Raw genomic sequence first — 14339 nt, forward strand, 5'->3', positions numbered from 1 at the left:
ATTTTTTTATTTTCACATTACCTGATGCCACTTCTCTCCTGTCTTTTATTTTATTCAATGTAACTATACATTTTTCCATTTGTGGTTTTGCTACATGACATCTGAATAGAAACTTAAATAGCTTAATAAGTTCACATCCCCTTTGAAAAACAATTTGTCATATTTAATCCATCACTTTTAACACACACAGGCGCGCGCACTAAAAAAAAAGCGCATGTGGGTTTTTCAACCAGTCCTAAATCTGGAGAAATAGACCCACTTTTGCCACAGGGCCAGGTCTCCATAAATCCAGTCCAGACGCCCTGTACATTGGATCCCAATGAATTCATGTTACAGTTATTTTGGTTAGTGATTTCCCACCTGAATTTTGGCCTGCTGCTCATTTTCTAAAGTGTCATAAATCCTCCTTGTGAGCACTTGTCTGACTTAAGGCGACGACAGACGCGGTTCCTCTGGCGCGCTCGGACTTGGATTTGTCCTGGGCTGAGTCAGCTATCCCGCCTGTTTGCCACTGCGGGGCGTCTGGGCGCTGGAGCGGCGCCTTGAACCCCCTTCACTGGGCTCCCCGCGACTGACTGGCCCGTTACACCTCCCGAGGAGCCTGCGTGGCCACCATCTCTCCACATTACGCTGTCGCAGAGGCTGAGAGGCATCACATACCTTCTGCTTCTCTTTCCCCTAAACCTGTGGGATAGATGTGACCTTTCTGGAGGATTCCCAATATGATTTTTTTTATTACTAATACTGGAAATTAAAAAAAAAAAAAAATCAATCAACTCATTAACAATTGGAAAAAAGCCCAATATATATTTTTTTAATCATAAATAAATACTATTTGAAATTAATTATCATATACGTCCAGTCTGTATTACCTAAATACAGGCCTCTTTCTTGTTATTAGAAGAAGAAAAAAAGCAGTGGAATTGAGTCGAACTGGATTGAGACAGAGAGAAACCCGAGCCCACGGTCTTCTTTGGTCCGCTGCGTCCGTTTGCATGTAATTAAATAGCGCCGTGCGCAGTTATCGGACGGATCTGACAGTAGAGTATCTAAAAGCGGTCCCTGTCCTGTGCACCTCTCCCCCCGTCCCCTTCCAGCTCTACCTCTCGGTAATTGAATTAGCTGGGTTTTAGGCGGAGGAGGGGCTTAGCTTTGTTCGAGAGACGCCCATTCAAATAATTTCAAACCAATGGGACTATCCCCCGCTCCTCCGTAACCAAACCCACTCTCTCAGTCGGCGTCTGGAGCTGCCTGCCTTTGCCCTCACCTTCCTGCGTGTCCCGGCGTTTTAAACCCAAAACACAAGAATAGAGGCAGACTACACGGCACGCACATGGAAGAACGCGTGGTTTTTTTCATGCCCGCACGTCGCACGATGGCTTATATATGAGGAGGACACTTTGGGATGTGGACATAAACAAGCGTCTCCACGGAGAGAGAAGCGCATGAGAAAACACAACGCTGTCCGTAGTCCCTCCGACACCGAGAAGGACTCCTCCCCACCTCGGCCGTGACACCTCCCGGTAAATCGCTGAGAAAGGATAACAGGCTGTTCTCTTTTCTTTCTTTTTTTTTTACGCTGGAGACGAAACGCCGGGTCTAACCGTGCCATTCAAATGCCAGTGAGTGACTGTATGGCTTTAAAAAGTTGCCTGGAGAACATGGACATCTGACGTGCGCCACACGGCGTCATTGGACACACCGAGCCTCTCTCTCTCTCTCTCTCTTTTCCCCATCACACCGGACTGAATAACCTCCTGCGCTTTGGGTTTGCAGTAAAGAAGAAGTGTTGAGCAGTTGTCATTTGTCCTGACACTGACACACGGGCTACATCCAGTAGCTCCCTGCAGAAGGGGAACATTACCACACCACAGACGACACTGCCTGTTGTGCTGCGCATTTGTGTGTGCGTGTGCTGATCTCACTGTTTGCGCGTTAGAGGGAGAGATATTTTGTCAGCGCACCACGGATTTGTCAGTGCTGACATCCCACATGAAATAAAGCGTATGATTCAACTGGACCCTCGCCCTGCATCGGGAGAAAACACACTGACGCGCTGGTTTTTGTAACTTTACGTTACCGTCAGCCTGAACAAGTGTCATCTCAAGTGCCCCCCCCCCCCAAAATCCACAATTGAATGGTCACAATTTTGCCTTCTCTGTGCTGTGCGCATTTGTATTTGTATAGCATTCACAAACTGCGCCAGAAACGCACGGCCACAGGTGAATGAGACTCGTCACCTGTCCCGGTTGAAGCGCTCGCTACAACTCGACTGACTGACCCCACACACTTCAAGAGGAATAACGTGCCGAAGTTTCGCTGTAGTGATGCTGCAAGTGGAAATGGTCCTCTTTGTCTGCCTGGTGCTGTTGATGTGTGTTTTTAGCCAGGAGCCCAGCTCTAAAGTGGTGGCCGACCGCTACGCCGTCTTCTGGAACCGGACCAACACCAAGTAAGTGGCCTCACACCGGGCAGGTTTACCGCGGAGAGTCGGCGATGTTCAGTCTCCTCTCCTCGCATCTGCATGAACCACGGGGTTCGCAGGTTTGCTGGACCACATCGGTGTTTATTCTCCGCAGTGAGGGCATAATGCCAGTAGCTGTAGGTACAGGCTATAGCCGAGGACAGGAGCGTAAAGAAAAAGCTGCTGTCTTTTTTTTCCTTTTTTTTTTGTAATACGTGGCTGCTCACAAAGAACAAACAGCGCGTCCGAGGAAAGTATAGATAAAAAAACCCGTGCGTAATAAGGCCTGAACATAACATTCACCATCTGCTGTTAGATCGCTGTCAATATACACAGTGAATCCTCCAGCGGTAGGTAGGTACAGGAGCGGAGCTGGAAAACCTGGAGCAGTAGCTCTGTGTTGTTTCTCTGTCCGCCGGACTCAGGCTGTGTATTTACACAACCCCACTGGAAACATTCACACCAGTATCTGACCAGTCTCATCTGAGCTGAGAACCTGACAGATCCACATGAGCACAAACCCTGGGTTCGAGTCCAATTTACCTACCAAATGTGTCCGCTCACCTCCTCTCTACAGCCTGCGTGAAGGCTCCGTGCCTTGATTTTGAAAAACTTCAACTGTAGGCGAAACGGGCCAAACGTCTGGACCTGAGCAGTGAGGGGGAAAAGCTTTTGTTCAAGGGGTTTAAATTTTGCGGGTTCACCTCTAGAAAACATTAACTGTAGCCGTTGAGAGCGTCATGTATCAGTCTAACAGCTCCATCAGGAAATTCACTGCTGTTCACATAATGTCATTTACTGGGCAAAGAGCAGTCTCAGCACTTCTCAAAGTGTCTACATGAATATCACAGAGGCACCATGGCAGTAGAATCAAATCAAATGGCAAAACGGACTAAGCTGAGGCCCAAGTGGAATTTTATGATGATTTCACGGTTGAACTTGTTCAAGTTCATGGATCCCAAGAGCTTGACTTTCTTTTCTTTTTTTTTTTTTACTTTTAACATTTAATCGTTAACAGCCACTGAATTACTTTTTATTTGAAGACACCCTTCCATGAGAAGTTGAACAAAATATAATGTAATTCATTTTGGTTAAATTTAAATATTTAAATATGTCACAACCAAAATAATACATTTTTCCTTTCTTTCTTTTTTTAAAAAAAAAAACAACAAAACAAAAACATGCAGTGTAGCATTATAATGTCCTGTATTTGAACACATGGCATTTGAAGCTAATTATTGTAAAGTTAAAAAAAAAATATCCAATGAAACTTGCTTAATAATAGATTTATTTGCTAAAATGAAACCTAAAAAATGCAAATACAGTCTGGGAAATAAAACCCAGTGCAGTGACTGTATAAAAAGGCTTTCATTAAAGTAGTAGTGGAAACCAGGGACTTACCCTTTTAAAAACTTTCAAAAACTTTCTATCAGTTAAACAGTGAACAGCTTCCTTATTCTAAAATGATATTTAACATATTGTTTTCCCTATATTTTACATGTTGGTGAGGATGAGTGAGTAGAGTAACACGTTCAGAAGTCTGAAGGCACATTGTCCTGAAACTATTTCACAAGTGTACATGAGTATATATTTATAAATATATTTAAAGCTAAATTAAATATTGCCACAACTTGTAGGAATTAAATGTATATTCGTTTAACTTTTTTATATTAATAAAGGGCAAGTGTTCAATGTTATAAAGATTCAGCAAAAAAAATGTCTGTGCTGTTGACTCTAACGGGCCACACTGGAGGACTTCAGCAAAGTTCAAATAAAAGTTTCTCAGTTGTGTCTCAGCCCTCGAGTCAAACCTCTCTCTGCTCGGACAGTCCTGAGACAGTCTCGGTGTTCAGTGTATGTGTTTGTCCAGACAACATTTCCCCTGCTAAAAGTCCCTGATGGAGTTAGACTGTACAGCCTTGTCCCAGGCTTATTAAGTCTAAACACTGCTGGTGGAGTTTACATAGATCTTTCACTCAACTGCCAACGGCACTTAGTATTTGTTGAATAAAATCCTCAGCTTAGCCTCCAAGTGCGTACAAAGCCATTAATAGCACACGGTGAATTTGTTGCACAACTATTTATATTCAGTTTGAAGTTTGGGAAAACATGATTTATTGCTTGAAGCAATTAGTGGTCAGGGGTACAAACGGAGGGCTGACTGTAAGCGCTCTCCTAAAGTCAGGGCCAGTCTAGCAGGGTGCGTAAGATCCTCGGCCTGATATACCGTAGACCATGACTGTTGTGGTCTTGGTCTGTGCTCCGACTTACCCTAGCTGTTTATTTGTGGAGCGCTTTCTTCAATGGAGGCAAACACAATTTTCAGTTAAATCTTGATCCCTGCTGTTGATAGACCTACTTTAATTAGACTGTAGATTTTTTTTCACGAAAAAAAAAAAGTTTTGACTTGACTGGCTGCTCAGTTAACTTGATATCTTCCAGATGTGCTGACAAGTTTTCTCAGTTTCAGTGAAAGAAAAAAAAAGTGTAGTCAGAAAAAAGGGAAATTTAAGTCAATCCTGTTAATCTCACATCTGACACACTAACACCAAAGGAGAGAGAGAAAGAGAGAAGGGAAGAAAAACTTGGTGATCCACTAGTCAGCATGTATGTTCTGCCTTTTTTCTTTTACTATCCTTTGTGTCCGCAGTCAGGGCTCGAGGAAGAGATAGCTTCCTGAGCCTCATCTGTTTCTGAAGCCTCTGACTTGCCTGAGGAATGGAAACAGGTTTTCACAGAGGCTGTAATGCAGCTAACACCACTCACTCCGTTCTACTTACTCTAAATAGAGTTTGTTTGACTCTCACCCCTACAGGGCTGAGGCAGGAAGCCAGAGAGGTAACGTAACAGCAGAGAGGAGAGAGGGAGAGAGAGATAGCAAACTGGTCTTATTGATGACTCAGTTAATAAATATCGAGTCCCTTTCCACATGCATTACTGTACGAGGCCGGTGTGGCACTGAAACGTTGCTTGCTCGCGTCTGCCTTTGTTCTGAGGCTGCAACAGTCTCACCCAAAGTACGGCTGCTTCCAAGAATTTCCACTGTGAACGCCCTTGTGCGCACAGTCACATTTGAGTCAAAGTTGCATGTGACGCGACGGCAGTAACGTAATTTGTCAGAAATAATGTCAGCAGGTAATTTAAAGGATGATTTCACAGTTTTTCTTTTCCTCCAGGTTTGACTCTCCCGTAACATTCTTTCTTGTCGGTGTCTGAGCGAGATCGTTCAGGTCTTGTTTTACTACCCCCCAGAAGAAGCCATTTATCGCCATTCTTTTTCTTCTTCTTTTTTTTTTTTTTGCTCTGTGTGAAATTGCAGCTTCCACAGACTTGAAAATTGCCCAAGCTAGATAATCCATCACAATGAGGCTGTAGTTTGAGTTTGACACAGAATCTGTTTAGCTTTCAATTCATTGTGCCCAAGTTGGATATCCCATCAGTGTTTGCAATACATCACCTGAAAGGCACAGGCAGAAATGGGAGATTGTTCATGGGGACACAGACTCTAAACCTTAACTAAAAACTTTGCCTCATCTCTTTCACGCTTCAGGGGGTGGACAACGAAAAAAAAAAAGCTGTTAAAAATGAGCAAAATACTATAGGACATGTGTAATGTGCAATAATGTGGGAAAGTGAAGTAAAATACATGACTTTTGTTGTTGTTGTCTGAGTAACTGGTAGACAAAACACTCTTGACTTTTCTAGCTCAGACGGTCCAGTATATCGAATGAGGAGATCTCGGATAAGGAGTTTTTTTTTGTGTATGTGTTTGAAATGGAAGCTTTTGTTGGCAAAAAATGTTTTAACTAGTCAGAATGTCGTGCTTTTGGTTTTCCAGTGGTCTGAATTACAAGCAATTGGTAGATTAGAGTGGAATTTTATCGGTTTGGAGTCTCATAATTTGTGTTAGCTGTGGCACGGTTGTGTCTGTTGAGTGTTTGTGTTGTTGGTTGAGTTGGGTAGGAACTGAAGGGGATTTCCTCGCTGTTTTGCTGGCTCCACTCCACCGTTGTGTTTCACAGCTCCAGCTTGAGACCAGTAAGTTGCGAACTTCTTTATTTTTCTGAATAACACCTTTATATCCCTCTCTCTCTCTCGTTCAGCACACTCACATTTTCTCTTTTAGCTTTCTGCCCTTGGCTCAGTTTCTCTCATAGTTTACACTTTGAGAATTTTTTTGGTTGTTTTTTTTTGGAGCAAGTTTAGAGCAGTGTAAGAAATCTTCAAGTTTTTATCTGTAAAGAGATCCTTCAACTTGAACTTACTAAAAATAAGGGGGCATTTCTCCCCGTGGATTCTGCCCTCTGCTATCTCTGACTCTCTTTGCTTGTGAGTATTTATTCTAATGAGGGGACAGACTGTTGCCCTAATGATGTCTCAGCTGTAACGCCGAAGAGATGGCCCTTTCCTTCCTTTCTCCCCCCTGCCCTTTTTTCTTCCCCTTATCCCTCCCTGCCTCTCAGTGCTGCCTCTCCACGTCTCTTTCTCTCCCTCCCTCTCTCCCTCTCTGTCTCTGTCCCTCCTTGGCGGGTAGAGAAAATGAATGAATACAATTAGATATTTCGGGAGTCCCTCCACGGTTTATGGTAGAGAAAGACGCACAGAGGTCAGGCACACTCTGAGAGGAGCTCAAGGGGGGAGAGGTCACACATAAATGGTGAGGAATAACGCAGCAAAAAAAAGAAAGTTGGCCTGTGAATGACAAACTAGAAACGACTGTAGACCCGTCCTTGAAGAGGAAGTTGTTATTAACATAAACAGTTAGATGAGGTGGTGATCATGCAAATCTCTCAAGGTGATCTGTATTTTCCTGCATAACTTGTAGTGCAACAAGCATTTTTTCTAAAATGCTGCTTTGTGTGTAGTTTTCACATTTTCATTCTTACACTGTGCTGCATTGTGGAGGCCTACATATTGTAGTTTTGTCGGTGGTACCAAAGACAACTTTCTTTTGTTGCAGTTGTGTCTTTGTCTTTGTCTGTGCATGTTTTTGTGTTTGAGCATGCGCCAGTGTGTGAGCCATGAGGTCATATAGGGCTTGTGTTCTCTCCTTCAGACTCATATAATACCAGAATAATTCCCTCTTATTCATTTGGACTCACCATTACCTGTTACAGACCAGTGGGACATGAATAAATGTCTTGTGTATCTGTCCGTGTGTTTGTGTGTGTGTGTGCAAATGCTGGCTGTACACTTAACAAAGGCGTGTATGCACGGAGGTGGAAAGTTCGTCCATACACCCATCTGACCAACACGTGAAAATTGTATATTGCAGCACTTGCTTTTATTTCTAATTAAATTTCTGAAAAACTCTTATTTTTGAGAGGAAAAAAAAAACAATTGTGTTGCCTGTGATTGCTGAAGTGGGTAGTTTTTGACCCCATGCGAGACTTTCATGTCTACCTTATCATTTTTATACTTAACTTGCTTGGAGCTGTTTTACTCCACTGCTCGGGCTCTTGTCACCCCCTCCTTTGCTCTCTGTCTGCAGAGTGATTAGTTCTCGTTAATGACCCCTTGCTCTGCCATTCTTTTATGCCTGTGGCTCTGGCAAGAACAAGCACCAACCGAGCAGCGGGGACAAGCGAGTTTAGGGGACACAGAGACCGCGAGGCAGAGGATATTGAAAAATAAACACACGACCTGACGGAAAACCACCAAACTGTAAAGATGGTGTTGTGCGATGTAATACTTTTATTAGGTTTAAATGGCACTCTGTGTTTTCTCACCAGACCTGTAAATGCACTTTCCATTTAAATTAGATTTTTTTTTCTATTAACTAGAAAATGAGCCCAGCAGGCAGTAGTCAATGCTTAGTCAATGTGCTTGGCAGAGCAGCTGTTCTTCAGCGTGCGGTGGAAGAGGGGGAGGACTCTTGGCCGTGACCCTTGCGGAGGTGCTATGCGGCGGACAGAAGCAGCCCTGTCGCCGGGGGTGCCTGGTGGGCAGGCTGTAGCCTTGGATATGCTAATTCTACTGAAAGGCAGCTTACTTATTTATTTCTTACTACCGTATCTATTTATCTATCTATTAGGTAGAGGTAAGATGCGACAAAAGTAAAAATGCGTCTGTGCCATTGTGATTGAGTTATGGCCTACAAAATCATATTCCTTATACAACAAAGACCCATGGTTGGTTGATACAAGCTTAAACAAAAATTCAGCTAAATCAGCTAAATTTCAGTAAAAATGAAATGTAAATGACAATTCCAACTTGAACTGTGACTTGTACTGCATCGTACAGTATCTCCTGAAAATAACCGCGATATATATTTTTTGCATATTGTTCAGCCCTAATATAATTATATGTTTTTTATGTATTATACAGGGCTGAACAATATGCAGAAAATCATATTGCGATTATATTAGCAGATATTGCAGTTGAGTCTTCATATCTTTTTGCATGTTGTTCAAATAATAAATGATAAAAACATGATGTTCATGTTGGCTGTTCCATAACATGGCGAGGATATGATTTGTGGGCTGTGGCATATCTGGCAAAGGAAATTGCAGCTCATGTAGTGTATAAATAATTGTTCAGCCCAAGGATTTTAGCTATACATGAACATTATTTTAAAAATCATTATTTACTATTATTTAACTGGGTAGTTGGTTGTAAATAGCTACCCTGATGTGTTTTGAAAATCTGTCCTGCGCTTTGTGCTTTTACTCTTGAGAATTGTTACAGCTCTTTGACCTTCACTGTGGTGATTCATTTACCTTAACACAACATCGGAAACCCTATGTTTGCTCACGATTTGATATATACCACTCAGCCTGACCAAGGTTAAATGTGTTGAATTGGTATTAAGAGCCTTAAAAATACAATCATCAATTTAAACATTAGGTTATCCACCAACGAGCAGACTGGGTCCCACATTGTTACGACAGAAACGGACAGTATTGAATGGCAGTTTCATTTCAGTTGCACATGTTTCCCTCCTTTGCCTAGGGAACCAGATTTTAATGTCCAGGTTTTTGTTTTCAGAGTAATCACTCCAAGGTCAGATGGAGTGCTGAAACACTGTTATCAACTGAGCGATCTGTCTTTTAGCCCTCATTCAACCATTGGCTTTCAGGGGAACAGTCCGTATAGCACTACTTGGAAACAATAAAGTATTAACCAGCTTATGCAACAGCCGCATATGCCCAGCTCGATGCAAGACTTATATCCTGCCATGAGAGCGATAAAAATAATTTCCCACTTTCTTGCTAGTTGGTTGCCTTTCTACTAGATGCATGCATTTATTCAGGGGGTAATGTTTTTTTTTCTATCCCCGCTCTTGCTGTCTCAGTTTCACTCTAAATTTCAAAGTTGGGGAAAGTTTTTTTTTCCCCTAACTGTTTCTTTATTTTTCCTAAAGTTACTTTGTGCCACCACAGAGCAGCTGTGGGACCTTGCAGTCAGTCCAAAGTTGTATTTTTACTGTGATCACTCAAGTAGATTTGCAGCTAATATGAATACAGCAGACAGAGAAAGAGAAAAAAAACTATAGTGCTGTCAGGTTCATTTCACTCCCATCATTAGAAAAGCACGTTTCGTTTTCAGAGTCCTAAAAAGGAGTGATTAACAGGAATATGGGATCGCTGCAGGTCCGAAAAGGCTCCAGACACGAGTCCCGGAATCTCGCTATCGTGTATTATAGGGACTCGTTCATGGCTGAAAATGGCGCTACCATATCCGTCTTCAGCTCCTCTGCTCTCCTCTGTAAGATGGAGGCTTAGAAGCAGCTGTTACTGTAGTAACGCTTGGTTGATCTATCACCCCTGACCAGAAAGGGGCGCTACTGAGAGGGGTCTGATAGCCTCTTGTGCCCTCTCCTCTCAGTCAAAAAGCATTTCAAGTGTACAGTTGGGGAGAAAAAGCCACATACATGTGCTTGATTTTAAAGTCAGCTCTTTCTGTTTTGGTTGATTTGACCTCGTTAAACTCATTTACTGTCAAAGTCATACTGTATTTACAGGACCTACACTACAGCATGTGTAGGCCAAAACGACTGATGGGTTTCAATTTTCTTTTCTGTTTCTGTCAGTGTTCACAATTCAACTGGAAAATGTGACGGGAACGATTGAGACTGTTCACTTTTTTTTTTTTTGCCAGACACATTTTCCACAGATAATTCCTTTCATGGTAGGCTGGCTTCGGACCTTACACTGCCGTTTTCCTTATTTAACTTGGGGGGCTGCGGGGGAGTGACTGGATGTTTTTCTAGCTGGGCAGCAGTGTGGAGAATAGATCCCATAAGAGAACACATCTCCAACTTGTGAATAAAGACCTAATTGACGGGTTGTAAGCTGTTGTAAATGACTCATGAGGTAATTCGTCTTCACAGACAGACTGAGAAACACACAGGGACTGTACGATTGTGTGGTCTCGCTTTCCCTTTGGAATTTAAACTGTCTGCTTTTTTCATTTTCAAACTTTCATATCTGCAAATAGAAATTGTAGAGGTCATAAAATGCTGCTTTTAGCCTGTGATTGTGTTATCACGTCCTCACCTGTTAGTATCCTTGGATAGTGTTCCCAGCTTGTCATGGTTTTCGTTTGCTGTTTTTTTGTTTGCGTCAGCACAGGCATGAATTAAATTGGTGAAGTGAATTCACGTGAAAAGACTAATTGATTCCCTGGCCTTGTTTTTTTTACTATCAACACCTTCTTTATAAAGTTCCCACTGCTGCAACTGCCATAAATATAAATAAACAAACAATCAAACAATGTCACTTTCACTTTGTTCAGTCTACCGTTGTGGTGAGACGTGCCAATAATAAGCTAGCGGCATTAGCCCGGTTGAATTGACAGTAGAGAAAAAAATACTAGCAGCCAATACACCCCCTCTCCCACCCTCCAATGCCAGGCCATGAGACTGAAAGGCGGCCATTGTTCTGCTCTCTCTGTCCACTCCACATATCCACGGCTGAAAGTAATGCATGCGCTTTAAACGGAGGGAGGAAAAAAAATAGGGAGGGCAAAAAGAGAAAAGAGCGAGTGAGAATGGTGTAAATGGCGAGGGGAGAGAGGGAGAGAGCACAGCTGAAGTTGTAGTACGCTTTCAGACAGAAAAAGGGAGGAGAGGAGGAGTATAATGGGAGCGCCAGACACGAGGAGAGAGGCATGTAGTCGCCAGGGGTGACACAGTTGTGTGGAAAGGAAGAGGTGGCAGTTTCCCCTCATTTCCAACTAGCCTCATCCATCCTCTCTCATCTACTTCTTTCCACACCATCCAGCTCATCTGCCCCCACACCACCACCACCACCACCCACCCTCCATCAACTTCTTCTCTGTCCTTGCCAAGGTTTAAAGATGAATGTGGCTTGATGTCTGCCTCTGTCTCCCTGGCGGGGGGACCGTGGCTGGGCGGTGGTGGTTCTCCAGGGGACAGACTCTGGGTCTTCACCCTGAGGAGGTGTTGTCTTTGCGGTCTGGGGTTCGGTGACACCGGGGCTATTTTCTACAGAGATAGGATTAAACCTGCTCAGGTTCAGACCCCTGCTTTGTCTCCCCTGACACTGAAGACGTCCCACACACAGGGCTGTGTTTACTTGGGAGCTCTCGCTCTGGTTCCAAGTTGCATCTTGGACTTTACGTCAGTGAGCCATTACACATGGTGCCCTTGAAAGTGAGTTTTTCACTGAAATGCATGTATCACAGCTGGAATACTAGGGTGTAATGTAGCGGCTTAAAACAGGGAGTTCATTCCAAAACGCTATATATCTGCCGTGGTGACAAATTGGCACAATAAGAATGAGCTACTTTTGTCCTCAGAAGTAGATCTACTCTGCAAGCACTGGTCATAAAATGATGTGTTTCCTTTCACTGTGATGAATAATTCGGATAATTAAGCACAATTGTAATTCAAATGGTGGATAGCTCATTTTGAAACAAATCTTTGTCTTCAACTCAGCTTGGGGTCTAATAAGGCTAAGTGGAATTTTGACCAGAAATTAAATGCTGAATTGACTCAAGACTAAATTTTAGAAAACGACTAACGTGAACTTCCAACGGCAACTTTTTTGGGGGGTTGAAAAGCTCTTTTTCAGATCTGGTCTCCTGGCTCCGAGCCTTTTATTAGGCAACAGATGCTTGTCTGATGTGAGCTCTAAGAAGAATCTGGAATCAAGCAGATAATAAATCATGTTTAAAAATGTAGAACACAGAACAGAGTTTGACGTCTTCAGTTGAATCTGGGTTTGATGTTCAGACAGGCGAGTCTTCAGTGTTTTGTGTGTACCGATGTTCGTGTGCCCTACGTTGTCCATGTCCGTGTGCTCGCTGGCAACCCCTGCACATGCACATCTGTATAGTTACTTAGTGCGCATGTGTAAGTGTGTATTTGTAAGTGTGTATGTGTGTGTGTGTGTCTGTATGCGTGCGTGCAGTTATCCTGAGCCGACCTCTGCTTTGAGGCCTGCTTTAATGAAGCAGCAGAAACACACACCCTTTACTATAGCAGAGCACAGCACTATTCTTGACCCAATTCTCCGAGCCTGCTCCTCTGAGAGCTGCTTGATAGTTTTCCCATTTTGTGAAGTTACATTGTGTGTGTGTGCACATGTCAGTCTTTGTTTATGTGTGGTGGTTGGTATTCCGGTGTGAAACTGTACTGAGTGTGTGTGTGTGTGTGTGTGTTTTTTCCCCTGAAGGGAAAACGATTGATCCCCAGAATGTGTGATAAATCCCATCTTCACCCTCTCCTCTCATCTGAGTGCAGCTTTGACTGGTCTGGCTTACTCCGAACATTATCCCACATAACCAAATATGACACCCCAAAGAACATGGGCCGACAAACTCACACATACACACGTACACACAGACACCAGTCTCGTTTGGAAGGGCAGTTCATTATTTCTTTAGTGAGGTTCAAGTTGCAGGAGATGTGGTATTTATTCTGGTTGTTTATTTTCTTCCTCTAAATCAGCGAGCAGTGAGCCTTGGAGTGCAGCAGCCTTTGAACCGCGGCCTATCCCATGACTGCAGCCCTGGGTATTAACCCAGAGCCACTGAGAGGCTTAAAAAGCCATCAGCTCATTGTCCGGAGACACAAAAACCCCCTTCCTCCAAAATCCCCCCCTCCATCCTTCTCTTCTCTTTCCCTCCTTCCCTCCTTTCTTAAGAATGCCTTGAGCTGGCCTCTGCTGGCATTCATATTAATCAGTTTTAAGGGTCTAATGAGATAAGTGAGACTTAAGGGGAGTCCCCAAAGTGGCCTAAGCCCTCCGGATAAACAGAGGTGATGAGCGCTGCCTATGGCTACATCCTCAAGAGTGTGTGTTTTTTTTGCCAGCATTGTCATGCATACTAAAGTTTTTTAATGTCCTTAATCTCACTGTTGAGCTTTGCAAACCAAGGCACCACTGAACTAGATTTATTGAAGAGACAGTCAGCACTTTGCCTCCTGAATGGTGAGGCGACGATGGAGTGGTTTCATGATTTAGGTTTGTTAAGGGGCTGAGAAGTGAGTGCATCTGTGAAGTTGACCACCATCTGATCTTTTCCGTGATAGCCCCCCCCCCTTTCCTAACTACCCCACACTCCCCACCCCACTCACCCAGCAAGCTAATGCCCCCCGTTCCTTATCCCGCCAAGTATCCCTGGAATATAGGGCAGTCTGGTTCTTCCCGCTCTTTTGCTGCCTGTGCCATATTGTCCTCTTTTTCTCTTTCTTCCTCTCTCCTATCTCTGGGATTACCAGATCTGTAACTGTAGCATCCTTGCTCATGGCTCTAGGGGTCCTGCTGAGGTGACCCAGCATGCCCACTGTCAGCATTAGGCTCAATGTTGTGGCTGCAGTTCTTGACTGACAGTTGCCCACGCTCTCTTTCTCTTCCCCCCCCTTGTTTTTCAGTTTGTTTTTCTTCTCTTTTAATCTTTTTTGATA

The 14339-nt window shown here is 43.5% G+C and overlaps 1 protein-coding gene across 2 annotated transcripts in view; it reads left to right on the forward strand.

The window, feature by feature from the left end:
* Nucleotides 1-995: 995 nt before the first annotated feature.
* efna5b (ephrin-A5b) overlaps nucleotides 996-14339 on the forward strand; it is a 92801-nt gene continuing 79457 nt past the window's right edge. The window contains exon 1 of one of the 2 annotated variants that reach the window (XM_085786479.1): nucleotides 996-2452. In XM_085786479.1, the coding sequence (XP_085642605.1) occupies nucleotides 2328-2452 (125 nt within the window). In that variant the 5' untranslated portion in view covers nucleotides 996-2327. The remainder of the gene's footprint in view (nucleotides 2453-14339) is intronic. The other variant, XM_085786478.1, reaches the window with a different exon arrangement.

This window comes from Trachurus japonicus, chromosome 9 (assembly GCF_045865225.1).
Source record: "Trachurus japonicus isolate A0001 chromosome 9, Traja_1.0".
In the NCBI taxonomy this organism is placed as follows: domain Eukaryota; kingdom Metazoa; phylum Chordata; class Actinopteri; order Carangiformes; family Carangidae; genus Trachurus; species Trachurus japonicus.